The sequence below is a fragment of the Myiozetetes cayanensis genome, unplaced genomic scaffold, assembly GCF_022539395.1.
Source record: "Myiozetetes cayanensis isolate MyiCay16 unplaced genomic scaffold, myiCay2020 scf16, whole genome shotgun sequence".
NCBI classification, from domain to species: domain Eukaryota; kingdom Metazoa; phylum Chordata; class Aves; order Passeriformes; family Tyrannidae; genus Myiozetetes; species Myiozetetes cayanensis.
In genome coordinates, this window is record NW_026087270.1 from 18,576,507 (window position 1) to 18,598,095 (window position 21,589).

Consider the following 21,589-nt stretch of genomic DNA (forward strand, 5'->3'; position numbering starts at 1 on the left):
TTCTCTGTGCGAGTTCACTGGAGCCTGTGATCATATATGTCAAACTGGCCAAGAATTTATCATTTGTATGATCTTCTATAGAAATCTGCTTATTATAATCCCATTATGTGTGATCTACACATCAGGGCTACAAAATGATACCCTCATGAAGGCAGCTACATTGCAACAGATGGGTACATTTTTTTCCATGAACATAACTACAGGTAAAATCTGTGTTTACACTTATGTGTACAAACACTGCCTCCCCTCAAACACTCGCCTAAGAGAAGTGTACCTGGGAGGAGAGGAACAAGTTGGGAAAAGAGGAACAGTTCTCACACTTGCAGTCAATGTATTTTTATGGTTCTTATTACAGACTTTTGGGATAAGAACCATCCCATACTCGATCAGGCTGCTATGCTGTTTCAGTACCACTATATCCGAAGGATATAAGGAATCAAAAGGAATATAAGTGGGTTTTTATTCTACTGATCACTTCTAGAAATGTATTGACAGAGGAAAATATAGCTGTTGCATAAATTCAGCAATGCCAGAAAATATAATGCTGAAAACATTTTGAATATATAAATACATGTTACAGATTAAAGTTTTCATCTCTGAGTGTTTGGGAATTTACCCTTTCTGTACCTATGAAATACCTTCAGAATTACTTCTCAGGCAGCTGCACATGTGAGCTGCAGAGACAACAGCTGAGAGGTGTTTAACAACTACCTTATAATGTTCAGTGAGATACACCTTTGCACTGCAGAGTTTCCTGCGTGCTTCTAATACATGACTTCTAAGGTACTTCACATGAGACAGCATCCTTGAAATATAGTTTATTTTCATTGAAATAAATGGAATTAGTCTTATTATGGTGTTAGCATGTGAATCAGTGTTTGCTGAAGGAGGTCCACAGTAACTGTTATAATTAACCAATTATAAAATTAGCATGTTAAAAGAAGATGAGAAAATGTGATTTAATAATTAAAGCTATCAGCTATTCAGTTAAATGTCCAACTCTGCATTTTCCCACTATAGACATCAGTAGCTAAATAGCAGCATAATTTTTCATTCAGTATTTCTGAATTTCTGTATTTTCTGAGCTGTATTTAAACACAACACTAATATCGGAGTACAAACTGGAGATTTAATTGAACAAAAGAAATATTATGACTAGTCTAACTAGCAGCATCTGGCCTTTAAAAATCATCAGTAGCTCCTCAGTGGTGGCAATAGGAAAAATAATAACTGTTATAATAGTTTAGAGGTGCTTTAATTTTCAGCTTTAAAATAAATTTGAGTTTGACAATATCTCTGAAAATTGTCTCAGTTCCCAATGTTACAAATATTACTGCTGCTGCTGTTGAGCAGAAATGCTTAGCAGAGTGTTTTTGTAGCAGCTAAACTGGATGGTGATTTCCCATTGTAGATTCTCAGCTGTGAAACAGGAGAGAGGTATAGAGAAAAGCTGTCCAACTTGATCTGCAGTTAATACCCAGGAACTAGTTCCTTACTGAGCAGTTGTAGGGTAGAAAATGCAGGACTTTATATTGCTATTTTGCAAAACTTCCTACAAACACTCTCTCTCAAAACAAACAAAACAATATTTTCCTAGGATCCACTTTTACAAACTAGAGAATAGGGCCTAAAATACAAAGTACTTTCTGTCTGTAATATCGCTTAAAATCCTTGTAGAATACTACACTTTTATTATACATTAACGTTGGCAACAGCAGCTGGATACACACGTAGCAACGTGCACAAAAGGAAATTAATTAGGAGCAGGTAAAGACTTCTGTTTCGGAGATTTCAATGCTAAGACATAAACTGTGCTTTAGCAACTGTACGTATGTGTTCTTCAGATTTCCCAAGGAAATGGGACGGGGTGTGAGTGCTCACAGCCCCGTATCCCCCGCACGAGGGGCCGGAGCGCGATTGCCTGTGCCGGGCAGGAGCCCGCAAAACTGAAAGCAGGTAGAGGCACTTCCTGCAGGGAGAATTAAAGAGAGAGAAAGGGAGTTGTCCTCTGATCTCCCTCAAAAACCAATCAGGCCAGATTAGCCAGGCGTTGATTCTCCCTCCGTCCCTCCTACACCTTTTTCAGAGGCCCAATGGCCTTGTTCCTTTGGGAGATTGACTAGAGTCACATGAGCTGCACCAGGGGCAGGTAACTCAGGAGAGGGGAAGGGGGAAGGAAAAAAAAAAAAAAACACAGAGGCAAAAAAAAAAATCACCAAGCCTAGGCTGAGCTTCTGCCATGATGTCAGAGGGAGAGAAACCCACAGCTTGCTAATTTCACCTCCCAATCAGCCCCGGGAAGGAGAGCACCGGGAACAGGTAGGGATGTGAGCTTACTTTCTCCATGTTTTTTTTTTTTTTTCTCAAACACCCAACTTCCTTAAATAACTCTTTCTTTCCTCTTGATATTATGACTCCTCTCTCGCTCCTTTCCCCTTTGATTACTTGGAGGTTGGGGGCGAGCCTCGTGGGGTTTTTTTGTTGTTGTTGTTTTGTTTGTTAGTGTGTCTTTCTTTTTCTTTTTTTTTCTTTTTTTTTTTTCTCTTTTTTTTTGACCTCTGCTTTTGATTGTAGTTGTTTCCCCCTGTGGTCATGACGGCTTCGCACAGTGACTCTTTGGTGGTGTTGTTTGGGGCAACAGCTGGTGCATATGGGGCTAAACTGGGTTCGGATGAGAGGGAACTAATTCTCTTGGTGTGGCAAGTTGTGGATCTACACAGCAAGAAGGTATGGCTTCGACATCCGGGCCGAGGGTGCGTTCCCCGGGCGCGGGGCGAGCGGGCTCTCCCGGCCACTCGCCGCCTGCCCGGAGCCGTTTATTCATTTCCCAAATGTGCCGAGGGAGGGGAGGGCGCGGGGCCTGTGCCCGGGGGTCAGTCACTGCCCGGGGCGCCCAGTCGGGAAGGTCCTTTTTGTTCCGTCTGAAGGGAAGAAGTAACTTTTAAAGAAAGTTTAGTCACTTCCCACCCCTCACTGTCCCGTCCGCCTTAAAACGTGTGTAGCTTCGAGGATGTCTACGGACTTCTGAAGCTTTAAAACAAAAAGCTGCCCCGGGTGGCTCCAAGCATGCAAGCTTTCCTGGGAGCGGGCTCACGGTAACCACTGGACCCTTTGCGGCCTGCTGCAGGAGCCTTTTTTTTTCTTTCTTTCTTTCTTGTTAACCAATATTTGGATAACCTTTAAAAGAATATTGATTTATTTTAATTCTTAGGCCGATCTAAAAGTAATCCCTAATTTCCCTTCCCCTCCCCCATCCTAGACAAGAGCCCCCTAGAGATGAAGGGCTTTGATAAAACTAACATGACTATCCATTTCCTTAATAGATTAATGAAACTGCCTTAACATGAAGTGATCTTCGCTTTGCCATTAACAACTCCCGCAAAAATCGGTGCTAACTGCAAAAACCATCTCATGTAAACGGGCTCAGACACACCAAAGCAGAGCGTGTGGCTCTCCTGGGTGGAGGGAGAGAAACCGAGGCCAAAGGTTTCGATTTGTGAAATAGGCAAATGCTTTTCTCCTGGCGGTTGGTATCGGCTGTGACACTGCACCTTTCTGATTTCTCTGCAGTCCGAGCTCAGTGTTTTAAAGAGCTAATTCCGTTGCTCCTCACTTTTGTCCATAATTTCTTAAATATTTTTGTAGGTAGGGACACTACACAAATCCCTGGTGAAAGCAGACAACTTGGACTTAAGTGACCAGTGTCGCGAAGTCAGTGCCTTAACACCAGAGGGACTGAGCAAAGCTGAACCACTGGACCGGGTTCTTCAACAGGTGAGGTGCTGCTCTTGGGAGCAGGGACTCTTCAGGGTAAAAACCTGCCAACAAGATTTAATGGATTTGGAAAAAGAAATAAGTTTTAATTTTGCCTTTCACTTTGAACTCACTAGGAAGTTTCTATGCTTGTTTTAAAGCTAACTCAAAAGAGACCCAAACCATTTAAATCGAGAACCCCATAATTCTGAAACAGTTATGTACAATACTAGAGTATTTGAGCTGATGCTGTAAGACCTTGGAAGATCTGACTTTGATGGGTGTACTTTTACTCTAAATTTCTCTTAAGCCTTTAAGAGTAGGCTGGTAATGGTACTACTTAATATAGCAATGCTAATCAAGGTTTCAAAATTCACATGGTATGTTTTAATCTACAGATTCACTGCTTTAACGGGTATTAAAAAACTTGACTTTTTCTCATTTGTTGTTCTTAAAAGTTAGTTGAAATCTTCAAAACTATACTTTCATATAACATCAGCTGTACTTGTTGTGTATTACTCTTTTCCAGATGAGCTTAATTAGTAGATTATAAAGTAGTTAAGGGTTTTTTTTTTTCCTGTGATTTCTGTAATTTTCTTTGGCTCCTTTAATGTCTCACTAAGACAGTAAATCTGTAAGTTTGTATGGTACATCTCAAGAAGACTGAAGTTAGTTATAATAATTTAATGCCAATAGTGTATACATATGCAGTTCCTGAAAGTTTGCTTGCTTTGACTTTTTTTATACATAAAATGTGCTTGAATGGAAAAATACAATAGTGCATTTTTCTGTAACACAGAAACCTGACTTTCCACACCTTGTCTGAATCATCATAGGTGTGTTTCAGCAAGAAACTTGCTTAGGCAGTAGAACAGGTTCATGTTGCTGTAACTTCTGGTGACATAGATAACTTGGCAGACTTGGTCCTAACCCTCTTTGATACTGGAATGGTTAACAGTGTACTTTGTAGTGAGTGGCTTTGAACATGTAACTCTTAACGTGTCTTAAAATCTGTCAGCATTAGCTGCAGGTGGCATTTGTTCTACTTGCACTGGTTTTGCTGAAGTCCAAGACCAAGAGGTGGTTTTTTATTTTTTATTTTTTTTTTAGCTCCATAATAACCCCTGGGAAAATGTGCAGCTGCAGGTTTGATCTTGTCCTAGATCTTGCACTAAAGACATCTGGAACAGCTTAGCTTAGTACACTCTATTTACCTTTATAACAGACACACTTTAATTATACTCGATACTTTATGAAAGATTGTATCTTATTGCCGTAAATTGCACGGTAGGTGGGTCTGCTTTAGCAAATAAAAGGAAATACTACCTCTGTGTGTAGGTGGGTAGAGACTCTTGAAAACCAACAATTTTTTTCCTTTTTGTTTGCATATCTATGCAACTAAATAATGTTTTTGCTGTTAATTGTTGGGTGCCAGTTGTGATGTGGCTAGTTCCATCATAGGTCTTCTGGAACACACCTTACTTAAACTAATCTTGCTTCCCCTTCATGTGTTTTGGCTCCTTGTGGAGTTAGGAGAGAATTAATTCAACCTTCCGCTTGCAGTGGTGGCAAAAAGAAAATCTCTGTATTCTTTAATAGAAAATCCTTTTCTGCATTTCTGAAGATGAGTCCATTAAATATTTCAATTGCATCATATATTTTAAGGATGAGTCAGGTATTTGTCAACACATATGGATTACTTTTTCTTTCTTTCTCAGTTAAGCATTTGGATTAGGAAAAGTACAGGTGGGTGAAGTGGTTGTTTGAAAAGGAGGAGGAAAAGGAAGTAGACTTGTACCTTGATTTGAGATAATGTTGTAGAGTATGTGAAATTAGCTTTCCACACCCTGTTTGGATTGTGGTAGAAAATTGATGATGCAACTGGAAATCGCTCACTTTAGCACATATCTCAGTCATGTAAATGGAAGTTTCAGTGTCTACTTCTGGCTTTTGCCTTGGGTTCCCAGTCTCTACACCTAGAAGGAAGTGAGAATCACTAAGCACAAATCCGTTGCAACTTTTATCTGTGCTTCAGAAGTCTCTTTCAACCTGGAGCATTCTGTGGTTCTGATTCGGTGATTGGTATCTGGTAAACAGTAGACTGGCTACTGTGGGGCTGGACTTTCTCCACTGACCACAGAAAGCCTTCTTCTTTTGCTATTCACTTTCCAGCAATGATGGAGGCTACCAAAGGTCTGTAAGCTGTGGTTAAGTCTTTACTCTGCTTTTAAGAAGGCACTTCCACAAATGATGTATCATCTTTTCAATTGTACATCATATTCTTCAGGTGTTACATCTCTCACAGCTTGTTACTTGAGTCTGTCTTAAGAAATATTCTAAAATAGGGTTCCTCATCAGTAGGTTTTTGCTGTGTAATTTTACAAAGTGAGGTTCTGAAACACCATGCCCCCAAAGAACCGTGATGTTTGTTGCAGTGTATGTTCTATATGTTTTGCTGCAAGGTTTTAAATACTGTACTTGTCCAGGGTAACAAGCATTTCATTCCATAGATAGTACTGCATTTATGGGATCCAGCTGTATTTTCTGATAGGTGATGTGCAATGTTGTGATAGCTATGCTTTGGGTGGGGAGGGGAGTACCTACAAATATTGGGGAAATAATTACCTGAAGTCATAAAATGTGTGCCCTTTAGAAGCAGCCTGCTTGAAGTATGTAGTTCAAAATGGCATTAATAACTCATCTCTGATGTTGGACCAGTAATGGTGAACTTAGTGCTGCTGAATGAGATGTGCTGTAGTTGCAGAATGCTACTGAGTAGAAACATGTGAGGATTTTTATTTAACAAAGTAAGTGGGAGATCTCTTGTTTGAGTGTGTATTTGGAACTGTCTTGAGCCTGTGAGGTAAGTCTCTAAACATACATTAGCTACATCAGTCACCAAAGGGAATAGTTTTCTTCCTGCATTATTGTTACAGTCTTGCTAGGTTTCATTGTTCAGTTCCTCAAATGACAGGACTGGCTTATTTAGCACATTACTTAGGTATAACTGCTGTAGCTTTATAGTTTCCCAATTTCCAAGCTTTTAAGGGGGAACAATTATTTTCAGGTTGCTCTCTGAAACCTTGCAGAAATGAAGGCTTGCTTTTAAAGAGCAAAACCAAAATGAACTTTGCCTTTCTCTCAGCCCCATTACTCTGTCATTAAAAAGCTGACATCCTCATGTGCTCCTCTGATTTTAGCCATGGGTGTTCTAAGTTAAAGATTGCATACAAAGTTAAAAGTGTTGTGAATTTCTTAATCTTTTGCATGCAGAAAACCTGGCTGAATCAGCATGACTTGCCTTAAGACATGTTACTTTCCTTTTACAAGGCAATATTTGCATGTCTTCCTGACAAAGGATAAGTCTAGGAAAAACTAATAATTTTGGAGAGCTGTCTGAAGTATTTAGCCATAATTACCATCTTACTTTGAACAATACATATAAAAAGGGAGAGGCTCTCAAGTGAGAGCTGGGTTTGCTTTTGGACCTATTGAAAGCATCCAGATTTCATCTATGGATTGACATTTAAGTATTAAAATTTGCTTAAAACACAGTCCTAATCTTGCCAATCTTTCATCACACTGTACATTGAATCCAATATATGAATGATTATTTCAGTTCATATTTTAAACAGAGAAAGACAAAGCTGGGCCTTTTCCTCCCCCAACTCCCCTAAACAATGCACAAATTTAAAATACTGAGAGGTTGCCATTTCCGCAGGTGATAGCAAATTGCCAGTTCTCTAAAGTGTGTTTGGGTGTCTATTGATCATCCAGCTGAGCTGCAGGTGCAATTTACTTTCAACACATTCAGCAAGAAACAAGCTGGTTAAATGAGCATCTGGAAACAAATGGGATGGGGGAAGAGGCGGAAGAACCAGTGAATTCCTCTAACCTGATAAACCGGTTACAACTTTTTTTTAAAGAAACTTGTTCTGCAACCTCTTCTTCACAAAGTTCTAGCAGAAAGCTTTCTTGGCTCCCCTGCCAGCTGTCACACCTTCATTTTGCATAAATGATTTTTGGAGTATATTTTTAATACACCTTTGGATCTTTAGACTGCAGAAAATAGGAAAATGCGGGGTGGGGTTTTTTTAAATTTTATTTTTTGTATCTTGTGGTTGGTCCTGCGACTTCAGATTACTTGGTGACTGCATCATCTCAATAAAACTCTGTTAAGAGTCTGTATTTTGGAATGTTTGCTGGGTCTGAGTTCTGATGTTCTGGAGCAGGTGCTTGGCAAACCTTTGGCAAGTGTTACTAGACAGGCTGTTCTTTCTACAACAAATACCTGGGGTGTAGTTTCACAAGATTTGGCTTCAGCAGTGAAGCTGCTTCTTTCCTGCCCCTACACCATACTTAGCAATCTTTTTGTTGTGTCAGTAAAACTCTTTGTGAAGCTGTGCTGTGAACAGGATCACTGAAATGAGCACGTGGGGTGGGAACTTCTAAACTGCTTTGCTGTCCAAGCTCACATCCCATGAGACTACACCCTTTGCTTGTGTTTTCATGATCCAACATGTTTGATGGCGATACCAGCTTAGGGTATTTCTGCCCCCGCATTGTGTTCTCACGCTGCAGTTGTGTGAAAACTGTAGTGGCACCTTTCACTTAGGTAGGTGCTGCTGCATGGACACCCCTCACCTGCATTATGCCAATACAAAAGTTTTGGGGGCTGTAAATTGAACTGGAGCAGGGCTCTGTTCTGAGTTAAAACCAGTTCTGGTTTGGAGCAGTTCTGTCTGAGGCACAGTGTGGCAGATTAGGTAGTTTTTCTGAGGGCAACCATAGCACTAGGGTGTGGGTGAAAGGAGAGGAACATTTTAAGATATGTACGCCACCAAGCCGTTTGAGCGGTGAAACTGAGGCCTTGGTTTGGTATCAGCAGTGAGTGATGAGGATTTCCTGATAGTCACAAGGTGACCTTCAGGTTGTCAGGGCAGGTACGTGATAAACTCCTGCTCCTGTAGGAGAGCTGAGTGTACTGCGTGCATGTAACCTTATGTGGAGTTCTTATTATGTATCAACATCTAATAGCTTCCTGTTTTATAGATAATTTATGTTTGATACCTAATATTGGAATATCATCGGTATTTTCTGTGGGGAATTAGGGATGTGCTAATGCTTTCTGTAGCTGCAGGCTGTTACAGCATAGATTTTTTTTTTTTTTTTTTTTTTTTAGCACTGAAAATGGATGGCTAACTCTCATTTCAGAAACCTAGTTATAATTCTCTTGTTGATGGTATAGGTAAACTACGTTTTCATTTACAAATCCTCAGTGCTACCCAGGTTCTACTACATTATTATTGAAACACTCAAATCTGCTTCCTCAAAAGTAGAGAAGAGTTAAGAGCAGAAACAGTTCCTCTGTTTTGTATATTATACATATGTATACATGAATATTCATATGTAGATCATGTGAATGCATTTGTTATTGGCAGTATTTGTGTTCTGTTAGGTTTGTGGAAAAGCAGTAACCTTACCTTTTCTGAAGGCTGCAGTACTTTTGCCTGAATTCCTTAAGTATTCCCTGTAGGCAATAGGAAGGTTCCCTTGCTTTATTCCTATAATTATGTTCATTTCACTTCAGAATGAACAGAGAATTAGATAAATTAATTTGTCTAAAGCTGCATATTCTTTTCTTTGCAGGCATAAAAATGTCCTAGTCTTGGCTAACTGGCTATCTTCTCTTAAAATTTGAAGTGCCAATATTCACTTGAAGTGAATGATTTGGTCCAGTGGTTTGAGGATAAGGATGAGCAGACTTCATGATAGTGGATGTTGCTCTTTTTCTGGTAGTGGAACAGCAACATTAAATTACCAAGTCTGAGTGGATTAGCATGTATAGACACATAAACTTTACTATGACCTGTCCAAACGGCTTGAACTGCCTGTCTTCACACAGAGTCATGTTGTGCAGTGCTTGAGAACTGTGTCACTAGCACATCTGGATGTTCTCACAGCTATAATTCTGACTACTTGAATTCATTTTAAAATTCTACTTGTAACTTTTTCTTTAAAGTCTTTTTCTTTAAGACAGCAAAACAGAAAATAGAAGCTTTTTAATCCAAAGATTGCTAGATTGCATGATTCTTCAAAGACTTTGAATTTCTTTCCTCTAACTTGCTGTAAGTAGCTACTGAAAAAATCACTAGAAATGTGTTAATGACTTATTGTCAGGGTTTTCAAAAGTGGCTGAGGAATAAATAAATCATAAAGGATTTCAGCATGTAGATGTGGCACTTAAGAGACATGGTTTTAGCGGTCAACTTGGCAGTGTTAGGTTAATGGTTGGACTCAGAGATTTGGAATATCTTTTCCAACCCAAATGATTCTATGATTTGTATTCTACTATTTTGACAGTAAGCATACATGCAGTTCTTTTACCTGTTCTTACTGTAAACTACTTAGAAAACTTGGTGTGGACACTGGATTGTCTGCAAACCTGTGCTGTTTCCCTCCTCCTTTCATTTTGAAAGAGTTGCACAATTCTTCAATTTGTATGTTGGTTTACTTGATTTTTTTTTTTTTCTTTTCCCCCCCCTTTAAAAACCAGAGCCCTTAAGTTGTATGCAGTTCTCAGGTATATGAGCACTGCTAAATGAGAGCAACATCTTGTTAACAACATCAACATGTTAACGTGTTGCAGCACTTCTTTGCAGAACAGTTACACTTAAGACTGATGCCTAGATGCTAGAATGGATCTTGTTGGCAAAGCAGTGTTGTGACCAAAACAAAAAATGCTGATTGAAGATTGATTTTTTTTTTTTTAACATAATGTCAGTCCTGTTTTATCTTATAATTTCAACAGTTAAAACTGAAACTTTTTTATATCTCTTATTTAGAAACATAAGCAGTAATTCTCCTTCCTCCTCACATTCATGTTTTTGCCATTTTCTACCTGCTCTGGAAAAGCTTTTTTCTTATAATAGTTGCTGCTTTGCATAAAACATTCAGAGATATCATGTTGTTTTCTTTCATGATCAGTTTCTGTTAGTTATGACCTTATTTCAGTAAAAGGGGGCAAGATACTCTAAAAGACAACTTCATGTATGTCCTAAGAGACCACTTAATCAGAAGTCATGTTTGCTCTACAAACCATTTTTCAGTGCTTTGCTCTGATAAATCTGTGTTGATATTCTTTAACAGTTCACAACGTACTCCAGTATACTTCTATACAATAGCCTCTGTTTTTGCTTTATTTTTAAACTACTACTTTACTAATTTGTCCCTCATTCATTAAATCCACATGCTGTGAAGGTACATATGAGTTATAAATATTAGGCAAAAGGCATTGGGAACCGAAATTCAAATGCTCACCCCTTGTGATGAGTGACAAAACAAGAACCAATATCAATGCTGCCACTTCTCCCAGACTTCTATTTCAAAATATTTTAGTTTCTCTTTCTGCCTGCTACCTGTCTTTGTAGAGGTGTAGAACTGCCTCTCTGGGCAGACAAGCGCAAAGGGTGTTGAGAAATGGACATTGTGTTAGCACAAAAATATTGGATAGAAACTTAAAATTAAGGTTAAGAAGCAGTTGCATTCATTTTTTACAGAAACTTGACTCCTGCCATGATTTTGGACACTTGTTATCTTAAACGATTCTGTTGCTAGAGCTCTAGGACAGTCTTGGAATTTTGTTATCCTTCTTACTGAAGTCAAAACTTAATTAGTGAGGTTTTCATTCTCTGGCTCTAATTCTAGAGAGACTTAAGCATGTGCTTTAAGATTATCATGAGTTGTGTAGACACTGGCAGTGTGTGAAATTAATATTACCATAATTTCTGTAAAGATGTTTACTTTCCAGATAAGTAATTTTGTTGCAGTGAGTTACACTAGGAGTAAGGCAGAGCAGGTATGCAACTTGAAATACAAAAGTGCAAAGACCACTGTGGAGTTTTTGCTTTGTGAGTAGATCTTACTGTAGCTGAAAGTTAATTCAAGTTTCCTTTTCTGCTTAAGAAAGATGAAAACCAGCATATAATAAATCAAACCTCTTGAAACAAATACGACTGGGTTGGAGGGGGATGCATGAGATTTAGAAATGGAAAATATGTAGTTGTCACAAGAATGACTGTAACAGAATTTTGGGGTTTATTTGAGTGTCTCAGCCAGTGTTATTTCTTACAACAGAATTAAACTTATCCAGGATGGACTTTAGTTTATTGTAAAGCATGTAAAATGGTACTTCGTAAATATAAAGTGCAGGAGAAGAAAACTGCTGGTTTTATGATATGCTTAAAGAAACTAAAGGAAACATGAATCAACCCCTTTTTCTGTAAGTCTCAGATGCTGAGAATTGATCACAAGAAGCTGTGTGACTTGCTTCATATTTAGCTAAACTCATTTCAGTTCTTTTCAGTCACAATAAATCACAAGAAGCTACTTGAAAGAGAGGATGTAGTTCTGTAAGGGGAAGCAGCATCTAAACAAGTAATGTCCTCATTCTGTGTTGGTAAGGTCTGAATCCCTTGGAAGGCCAAGTGTAAATTTTGATCTCAGTTGCGAACGGCTAAAGTCTTCACAATTTCTTACTCCCATTTTCCTTATATCAATTATAATCAATTCTTGATGCATGGGATTGCTGCCCTAATCTGTGACTGGAGAATTTGAGAAATTGAAGGCAAGCTGATTTAGGGATCTAATTCCACTTCTTTACGTTTCTGTGAAAGCATGTTTGTACAAGAAATGGAACACTCCCCATTTAGGAATTGGAGCAGAGCCAGTTTATGAAATTTTTACTTGCTTTTGATGGTGTTTTTTTTAAGGGTTTGATCAAGAATCACTTTGATTATTATTATTATCTAAGAAAAGATATTTCATGGATCTCAAGGCTGTTATTTGGAAAAGTCAATGCCTATGGTGTTCTTACAGTATAAATTTAATGGAGAGGCAGGAGTATGAGAAAATTACGCAGGAAACTGAATTGTGAATAATAGGTGTCTCTTAATTCTTTTAATGTCTCTTCTCCCTTTTACCCTCCCTGGGTACAAAAACAACTTGAAAAACAACCCAATACAAAAAAATGCTTTAATTTTGCAGGTATTGGCTATTCTCCTACAAATGGTTAAGCTTACACTACAAACAATGAGGTAGTGTTGAGTAAATAGAGCACTACCATGCATTACAGTCAATAGAGCCAGTGCTAAAGATCACATTGCTAATGAAAGTTTGTCCTTGAAACAGAGGTAAGTAGGAGTGGGGGAGGTATAGAACACTAAGAGGGAGCTTGTCCTTAAATCGAGACTTTGGGAAGTATTGCAGTCATGGCATTAATTAAAACATAGTTTGGAAAGTACGTTCAACCTTGTCTTTCAGGCTGTAATAACTTGCTCAGTGAGTTGAGCTGATAGCAAGCAACCTGTGAGGAGTGTGAGGCACCATTGTAATTGTGCTTGAAATGTAGGTAAAAGGTTGACAGAGTAGGGATTTTTTACATTACTAATCAGTTTCCTTTTTGCTCAAAGTCAGATTCGTCAATAATGTATGCTAACAAATGCTAAAATGTTTTGCAAGATATGCATTTTTTTGCATTATTTTGTTAGTTTTAATAGCTACTGACCTCTTTCATACAGATTAATTTAAAGGTGAAAACTTATTTTGTCTCAATAAGTGTTTCTCTATATAGCACTTCCCTGACACATAAAGTAGTAGAAAAGTAAGTCCAGAAACTCTGAAATTCTTAAGTTGCTAGACTGAGGTGCTTTATCTTATACAAGGCTAACTTCAAGTAGCCTATTTATGGAGTGCCCTGCATATTTCAACACTCTCTTATTAAAACAGGTTGTGCTTTTGAAGATAAAAGCTGTGACCTGATTGCTGTGACATTTAGATGGCCTGAGCTATGGTCTTGCCTTTTATGCTTAATGCATTACCTGAATTAGAAGCTGTAGATACCATAACTGGAAAGCATGCAAATAATCTGAGGTTGCAAGCTCCCATCTAAGAAATAATTAAACAAAAATAGTGATAAAATGCTCAAGTGGCATGCCTTGGACAGATCTTTGTCTTGGCAGAAGGTTGGATGTTTGCATTCTTTCTTAGGAAGAATTAAAACTTGTAGTTAACTATTGTTTATTTTGTCGCACAAAGACCTGGTCCCAATTAAAATGAACCACAGAAAGAAATAATATGGAATTTCATTTTTAAGACAGTTTTGTCACAGTCCTGAGTCATGATGCTCTGCTTTTTATGCCTCACAAATTGTCGCTGGACAGACAAACCATGACAACTGTTGCTCTGTTTCTGCATGTCATGTTTTACCTGTTGCTGAACAATGCTAAACAAGCTTATTTTTATGCAGAATTAATTAAACTGTATTTTTTAGCTCACCAAAGCTGAAAGTTTCCAGTCCTTTATGTAATTCTGGAGGAGTACAATGAATTTTGAAGTACTTTGCTATGTTTTGTTGAGTGGAAGGATGCAATAAACTTGAAGAGTACCTTCCATTTTTCTCCCTTGAAATCTTACAGTAATTGTAAGAGGTATCCGTAGGCTGTGTGCCTTACTGGCTTGAGAAACCTGTGATGACCTGTCTGATGATCAAAAGGAGGATGACAAGATGGTATTGCTTCCTGTAACTTTGGCTTCCTAACAAAGTAAAAAATAAAAGTGAATATCATAAATAACTTTAAAAATATAATTCTGTGGTTTTCAACTACTACTTTTGAAGATTTGTGACTGGAATTCCATGGCAGACCCCCAAGCATAGGATAATTGAGACCTTAACCCTGTTGTTACCTTTGTTGGCTCATGCCATGGGTGGAAAAGAATTAGTTTCTTTCTGTGAGAGAAGCAATAATATGAGTTTGTCTATTTAAGTAGCTTGTGTAGATGAAATTGCTTTGGAACAACTAGAGAAGCAGCAGGATGTGTGATGCTTGGTTTGCTAGAGTTGGAGCTCTATTTGGGGAAGAATATGAAATGACAGCAAGATGAATAGGTAGTAAGAAGCAGCATAATATTCATGAGAAGATGGTCTACAGTCCTTGAAGCTCAGTGCCACATCCTGCCTCTCCTACAGGCTGAGGAGAGCAAACCTGCCCTTGCATTTGCAAATTCCAAAGTAGGATGGAAACTCCGACTGGTTTGGGGTTATACGTACATATCTTTCTCTGGAATGCGTTTATGGTGGCCTTTGTGACTGATTACTCACTCTGTTATTTAATACAGTTTAGAGGACATCAGGAGGCATAATGTGATCTGTAACTTGACTGGTCATATCGAGAAAAGTGATATTGTCTGTGGCAATCTGGAAATGAAACCCATGCTTTTGTCTAGGCTAGTCTGCAGTCACTAAATAATCTCAGGCATTAATGTTCAGAAGAACAAATAATTACCTTCCTCTTGGTAGGAGAAATCAAACTGGCAATATTGTTTTTGAACATTTCTAGTGAGTGGACCTGGGCCTCCTCTGTCATTTCCTGCATGTTTGCCCTGCAAAGAAATAAAACTAATTTCTTTTTCATGTTTGAGTCTGAAAAGTATCTAAATACAGTAATTTTTCCTATTTAGCTGTAAGGGGAAAAGAAGTTAACTGCAGCTTATGGCTGCACTGGGGCTTACGCTTTTTGCTTTTTTTTTTTTTTTCGTCTTCCTTCACCCCTCCCTTTTTTTCTTTTTTTTTTTTCTCCATATAGCAGTTTCAGTGCAAGGTCACCACGTACGTATCCATTATCAGCCATGTGGAATAGCAGTTAACAGATGAACAAAGGCAAAGGCTTACTATAGGATTCTCTGTTTAAAAAGTTACCCAGCACAATAAAGGGTTATCATACTTGTAAATACTGCTGAAATGCAGTCTGTGCACCTCCCAGTGGTATTGACATGCTTTAAATTCCTCCATTGCATGGATAAGGCTGACATTATCACCACGGTTGGAAGAGTGAAGGAGTAGAAAACTGCCCATGGAGTGTATTGTAAATAAATATGAAACCCTCATGTGTGTAGCATCTGAGGCACGAAGTCCAAGTGAAAATATTTCTCTAGGCTGACATGTTGTGGTATGGGGGGGGTGTGTGCAAGCTCTGTATGTCAAAGCTGTAGCTTGTTACTCTTGAGTTTTCTTGTGCTGCATTAGACCCTTTAAGTCTTCAGAAAGACCTCAGGGTTGCTGGACGATGTTTTTCAGTGATGCTTCAATCTCACCTATGTTTTGGTTGCAGACAAGTTCTGTTAATGAGATTTGGCTGCATCTCAGGTCTTGATCTCCACTTTCCTTCCCATCCCAGAAAATATGTCCTTCCCAATCACCCCCCTACCCCCCACTGTGGTACACTATGGTGACATTGATAGTGGAGCTGCAGAGTAGGCGAAACAGAGTCCAAAGAGATCAGTCACACAACAGCTGAGGTTGGAGCGACCTATAGATGTGGTCTAGCCCAAGCCCTGAAAGCAAGGGCACTAGAGCAGGCTATCAAGGACCATGTCCAGTCTTGAGTATCTTCAAGGATGGAGACTGTAGCTTCTCTCAGCAGCCTATTTCAGTGTTCACCTGCTGGAGATCTTCTTTCAGGAACCACACCTGCAATTATATAATTGGGTTTGGGTGTTCTTTGGCAATAAATTTTAAAGGACTTAGCATAAAATCAGGCTTTGAGGCAAGAACTGCAGTATTTTTGCCTGTTGAAGAAGAATCTGGAGTAGAAAATCTTCAGAGAGACCTTTTTGGAGATTATCCTTTGTTTTCCATACTACTCTTAGCTGAAAGAGGACAGATCATTTTTATATACCCTGCTACAAGCAAAGAATGACTCACACCAAAGGCCTAAAAGACAGTCTAAAACTCTAATCTTATGAACTACAGTAATGTCTAGTAAGTAATGATGATTTTTTTTTTAAGTACAAGTAAGACTGGAAAACATCCATGGTTATAATCAGTATGGCTTTAGTCATAGGTTTGAGCAGAAGAGATGTAAGCAGTGCACATTTATTTGCCTCAGATAAAACATTTTTCATCAGTAGATTTTTCAGATCTATGGAGTCTACTTTTACTTTCTCTAGGGTGGTTTAGTTTTAGCAATATGAGGAGTTTTTAAGCTCAAGGGAATATGTCAGTATGTATGGGCCTAGGTGAGCAGAAATAACTTTTAAGTTATTCCTGAAAGTATTGCTTTTAATAATGACCAAAGATGTCACTCCTGAAAAAAATTTTGTGGGGTTTTTTTTGTGAGTTTTGATTTTTTAGTGTTGTTGGTTTTACTTGTTTTGGTTTGGTTTGCTGATCTAAAATGTTAAATTTGTTCAAATTCTCTTGACAGGCTTTATGCCAAATCAAGTATCATCTCTCTCATGTCTTCAGTTTTGGTTGTACCAGATGTGATTTGTTCTCCCATCTAAATCAAAAGATGACATGGAAGTAAAAATGAGCACTTTCTGATACGCTGATTTGACAGAAACCAGGCCATGTATTCGTGTGTAATCACCAAATGGTAAACTCTGGCCAACTTAGTAACATGTCTGTTGATAACACTGATTTGAAACCAGGCCACCACACTGTGAGGACCATCCTTTGTGCAGAGGCTTTTAATAAATCTAATAACTCATCTTTCTACTTGGGAATAGATTCACATGTAGTTTAAGCATGGACTACAAGCTAAACTGTTTTCTGGATTTTTATATTATGCTTTAGCATGGCATTTCTGACCAGGTTAAATTGCAAATGCTTTTAATTCTGAAGCTCTGAGAATAATTCTGTGTCTTGCCTGGTGCTGTTAGCTGTGATAGGTCAGTAGGACCAAAAGAAGCCAAACAGAGAAACAGTGCAGGAAAGGATCACATTTTGAAGAGTCACTAGGAGTTACTGAAAGTCTGATGAGTAAGAAGCAACCAAATTTTCTGTTATTTCTCAGGGGTGATTTAAAGGGAGAATTCCCTAGAGTTACCTTGGTGTTTTATAAATGGTGCCATTGGTAGCATAGATGCATTCTGTGTCTGAATTATCTCAGTATTTCATTACCATGCCAGGCACAGATGCAGTGGCCTTTCTCAAGGATGAGAGCTATTTTTAGTTAAGGAAATGGGAATATCCAAATATCCAGAGGTTTATTTTAGTGTTTTGTGCATCATAACTATAGAAAGAGCTTAATGAAGAATCTTCTTGTTTCTCTAAGATCCATAGCTTTGTTTGTAAAGTTAAGGCAATGTGAAGGGGCTGTCATTTCAGTTCCATGGGATTCATTTGTAAAAATGCTTGTGCTGGCTTTCATCCAGCATTGCTGCTGGCAAAACGTGTCTCTTCACTCTCTTTGTACTCTTGGCTGCACAACCAAAATCATGTTTAGCCAGTTTTTCAAACTGGTACTCGAATTCTGTCCTTGCCTCTCATTACCTTTTCTCTTAGAACTGTTTTTGGTTTCATGGAGGCAAATGTACAGAGCAGATTGTTTGTTTGATTCTTCCTTTTCTCTCTGTTCAGTTTTTAATCTTGGTATGAAATTATGGAATATATTCTTTTAAATATGGAATGACTCATCAGAGCTCTCTACTGGACAGACTGATCTGTTGGAATAAGCAATAGAGGTGGAGGGTGATGCTAATAGACTGGTTCTTGTAGTCGAAATGAGGGCTAGTTGCAAGATGCAAGCAGTGGTAATTAACGTTGTATAACTCTGCTATGAAATGAGGAGATTAACAGGGCAGACAGGGTGTGTAAGCTTGGAGGAAGCCTTAAGGTGGGGCAGCTTTTCATGCTGAAGTGGGGGAGTGCTGTGGAGGGCAGGATGAAGATGAATGACAGGAGGTAAATAGCTGAGATGGTTTTTATTAGTAGAGTGAAGGAGATGTGGATGGAATTTACGAAATGACAGAGTTGTGGACAGGTTGTTCAACATGTGAGACAGAAAAACATAATGTAAATCTGGCACTGGTCTTAACTTGTCCTTAGCTTGCTACATTTGGGTGTATACTGGTTCAAGGCTGTTCTTTGAAATGCTGCCTGAAACTTGTGATGCAAGAAAGGAGGCTGAAAATGGCTTTTCATCAGGAACGCTGAATTGCTTAACTGATGTGACTTATGCTATGCTTACCAATGTGGTTTTATAAACACATCTGCCCTGGTTGCTTTAACACCTTTGGTACATGTGATATGGGGTATCTGTTGCCTAAAAGACTCTAAGGTCCAGCCTAATCTGGAATGACAAGAGCTGGTTCACTGCTATACTTTTTGTACTTAACCTTTGCAGAATTTTGTGACATCTCACACAGATGAAAGAAGCTGGTTCAGGCTGATCTCAAATATCTATCATTCCTCTTTGCTTTGCTTCCTATTTTGCCCCATGCTCTTGTCCCCGGTGAATCTTCCTGTTTGCACTGTTACCTCATTCTCTCCTCAGTTAACCCACGCCATAGTTAAGGTGTTTTGGAAAGGAAGGATTGCTTACATCTCCTGACTCTTTTTCCCACACTCTTTTTTCCCTCTCCTGCAGCAGTACACCCCAAAGTTTGAAAATGGCTGTTTTTGAAATAAAAGTTTATTTAGGAACTCTCAGCAAGGCCTGCCAACCTTTTGGAGGTTTATCTAAAGCACTTTAAGCTGCTGGCATCTAGTAAGAACAGTAGAAAATCGTTTTGACGTGTTGGTTGTCCCACTGGAAAGGAGTTTGCGGTGTTAAATGTTGTCCCTGACGTTTAATAAGTATACCGTGTAAATACTTAGGCTAAGTAAAAAATAAAAATTAATGCTGCCTCTTGGGAGTTCTTTAAACCTGAGTATGCTTGGAATACTGGTCTTATTAGTGTCCTTACGCAGTATTTTACTACTTTGATGTCTTCTCACTATGGGCTTCTGAAAGTAGCTGTGTTGTGTATCTGTCTTTTCAGCTGTAGGTTGTGTGGGGGGAAAAAGAAAAAAAAAAGAAATAGTTCAGTGAGCACTCCCAATTTATACTAACTTGACTTACGCCATTTGACCAGAGCATTTCTTCCCTTGTCCGAGCATTTTTCTCTTATTGTTTTCTAACTTGATAAAGTCTTTTTAAACTACAGTTCTTATGTTTTGTTTGTACAGCAGGAGGCCGCATACAACTGTTGCTTCCTTCAAATCGTGTGGATTGGATTTCTTCTTGTATCTGATCAGAATAGCTCTCTAACTGCACTTTTTTGTTATTGTCTCTTGAGCATCTTCAGAAACTCAGGGTATGAAGTTGAAAGTTTGGGGAGTGTTTTATTACTGTTCATCAGTAAGATTCTGCTTCCTTTTGGCAAGAATCCATGTACATCTTCTGGAGGCTGATTCCTATCACCATTTCCAATCCCTTTTTACAAATATTTGCTCTTTACTGTGCCCAGAAGTTAAAACAGAAAGTGATAAGTTGCTGCATTTAGTGAGAAGGCAGATTTTATGCATGTTATTGTGGAGAGAATATTTGTTGTTGGTCTGTGACTGTGGCAGTCCACAGATCTGCATTTCTGAAGTGGTTTCTTTTGAGCCTGATGGAATTTTCTTCTTTTTGTGGTGTTTACACATCAGCTGAGGTATTTTGAGCACTCTCAGATCTCAATTTTCTGACTTTAAATCATCCTTGAACAATCACTTGCTTTATAGCCTCAGGTTCTTCAAGACTTCAACAGTGTGGTAGGAATGCAAACCTCTACTAGCAATTAAGAGGAAACTGGCTTTCTGAATCTACAAGGGCTTGGGTTGGTTGATATTTTTTTTTTTTTTTTAATTTTCTACCTTCATGTGTAATACCCACTTCTACAGGATTTCTGAGCTCAAAATGGTAGTGCAACACTGGTAAGCTGCCCCAGCCTAGAAAAGGGCCTGGATTGGATTTGAGCAGTTATTTGGAAATAAAGCTGGGGTAATCATGTCTCTACTCCTTCTAAATCATGTTCAATACACAGTCTCTCCCTTGCAGAACCATTCCCTCTGGGACACAAATGCTGCAGCGTTTGTTCACACGCAATTCTGTGTAGCTGTGGGATCATTAGGACATGGTCTTTCCTGAGCAGACACTGTAACGATGGAAAGCGTCACATGCGTTGATGATAAAACAACGCTACTCTCTTTTCTCCCCATACACAGGTTAAAAGACAACAGAAAGATATTGTCTGAGTTTCAAGTCAACTTGTAATTTGCTTTTGGTTGTTTTGGAGTTGTAAGCTATTGCGGAAAGCACTGGGTGGCTACTGCATCATGATGTTAATTATTGCTTTGTTTGTGAGCTGATGCTTTCCTGCGAGGGAGTAGCATCAAGGGGGAAGGTTAGAATAATTATATTTGTCCCCTTGAAAGTTAGTTAACAAGCTACTGCTTACTGATATGTTGTAGGTACTATAATATGGTAGTTGGCTGTTATGAGCAAGGAATTTTAACAGTGGTATGGAGTAATAAAAGGTTGGAAACTGTTGTGTAAGGATGGAAACTAACATTGAACAAGATAATTCCTCTTTAGAAGTAACCTGCTGGGGGTTATCCATCCAACAGTTAGGGAATAATTTTGTTTTAGCTGGTGTTCATAGCTCTGTATTTCTATATATATACCAAGAACTTTAATTGGCTTGGATCTGACTTGATTATAATTTCACTTTTGAAGGTATTAGACCATGATTTGTTGGCTATGCCTAGCATATTACTTTTGAAACGTTAGTAAATCCTGATGGGTAGCTTTTTTCTTTTTGAAGTTAAAAAAAATAATTATTAAGGCAATAACCAAAGTCAAAGGTGCCAAAATTGAAGAAAAGGTATTGCAAAATCAGTATTGGGATTAATTTTGAATAGTCTTTCAAATATTTAATAACTTCTGTTATAGTTAGTTCAGGCTTTGTACATTACCAATATAATACCATGACCTTATCTTCCTGTTTGGGCTTTTTACTTTACTCTGGATGT

At 38.5% G+C, this 21,589-nt stretch overlaps 1 protein-coding gene across 7 annotated transcripts in view; it reads left to right on the plus strand.

The window, feature by feature from the left end:
• Positions 1 to 976: 976 nt before the first annotated feature.
• The window catches only part of ESRP2 (epithelial splicing regulatory protein 2), a 43,573-nt gene continuing 22,960 nt past the window's right edge, over positions 977 to 21,589 (plus strand). For 2 of the 7 annotated variants that reach the window (XM_050311388.1, XM_050311390.1), the window contains exons 1-3: positions 977 to 2,319; positions 2,575 to 2,727; positions 3,646 to 3,774. In XM_050311388.1, the coding sequence (XP_050167345.1) occupies positions 2,593 to 2,727; positions 3,646 to 3,774 (264 nt within the window). In that variant the 5' untranslated portion in view covers positions 977 to 2,319; positions 2,575 to 2,592. The remainder of the gene's footprint in view (positions 2,320 to 2,574; positions 2,728 to 3,645; positions 3,775 to 21,589) is intronic. The other 5 variants (XM_050311389.1, XM_050311387.1, XR_007628457.1 and 2 more) reach the window with 5 other exon arrangements.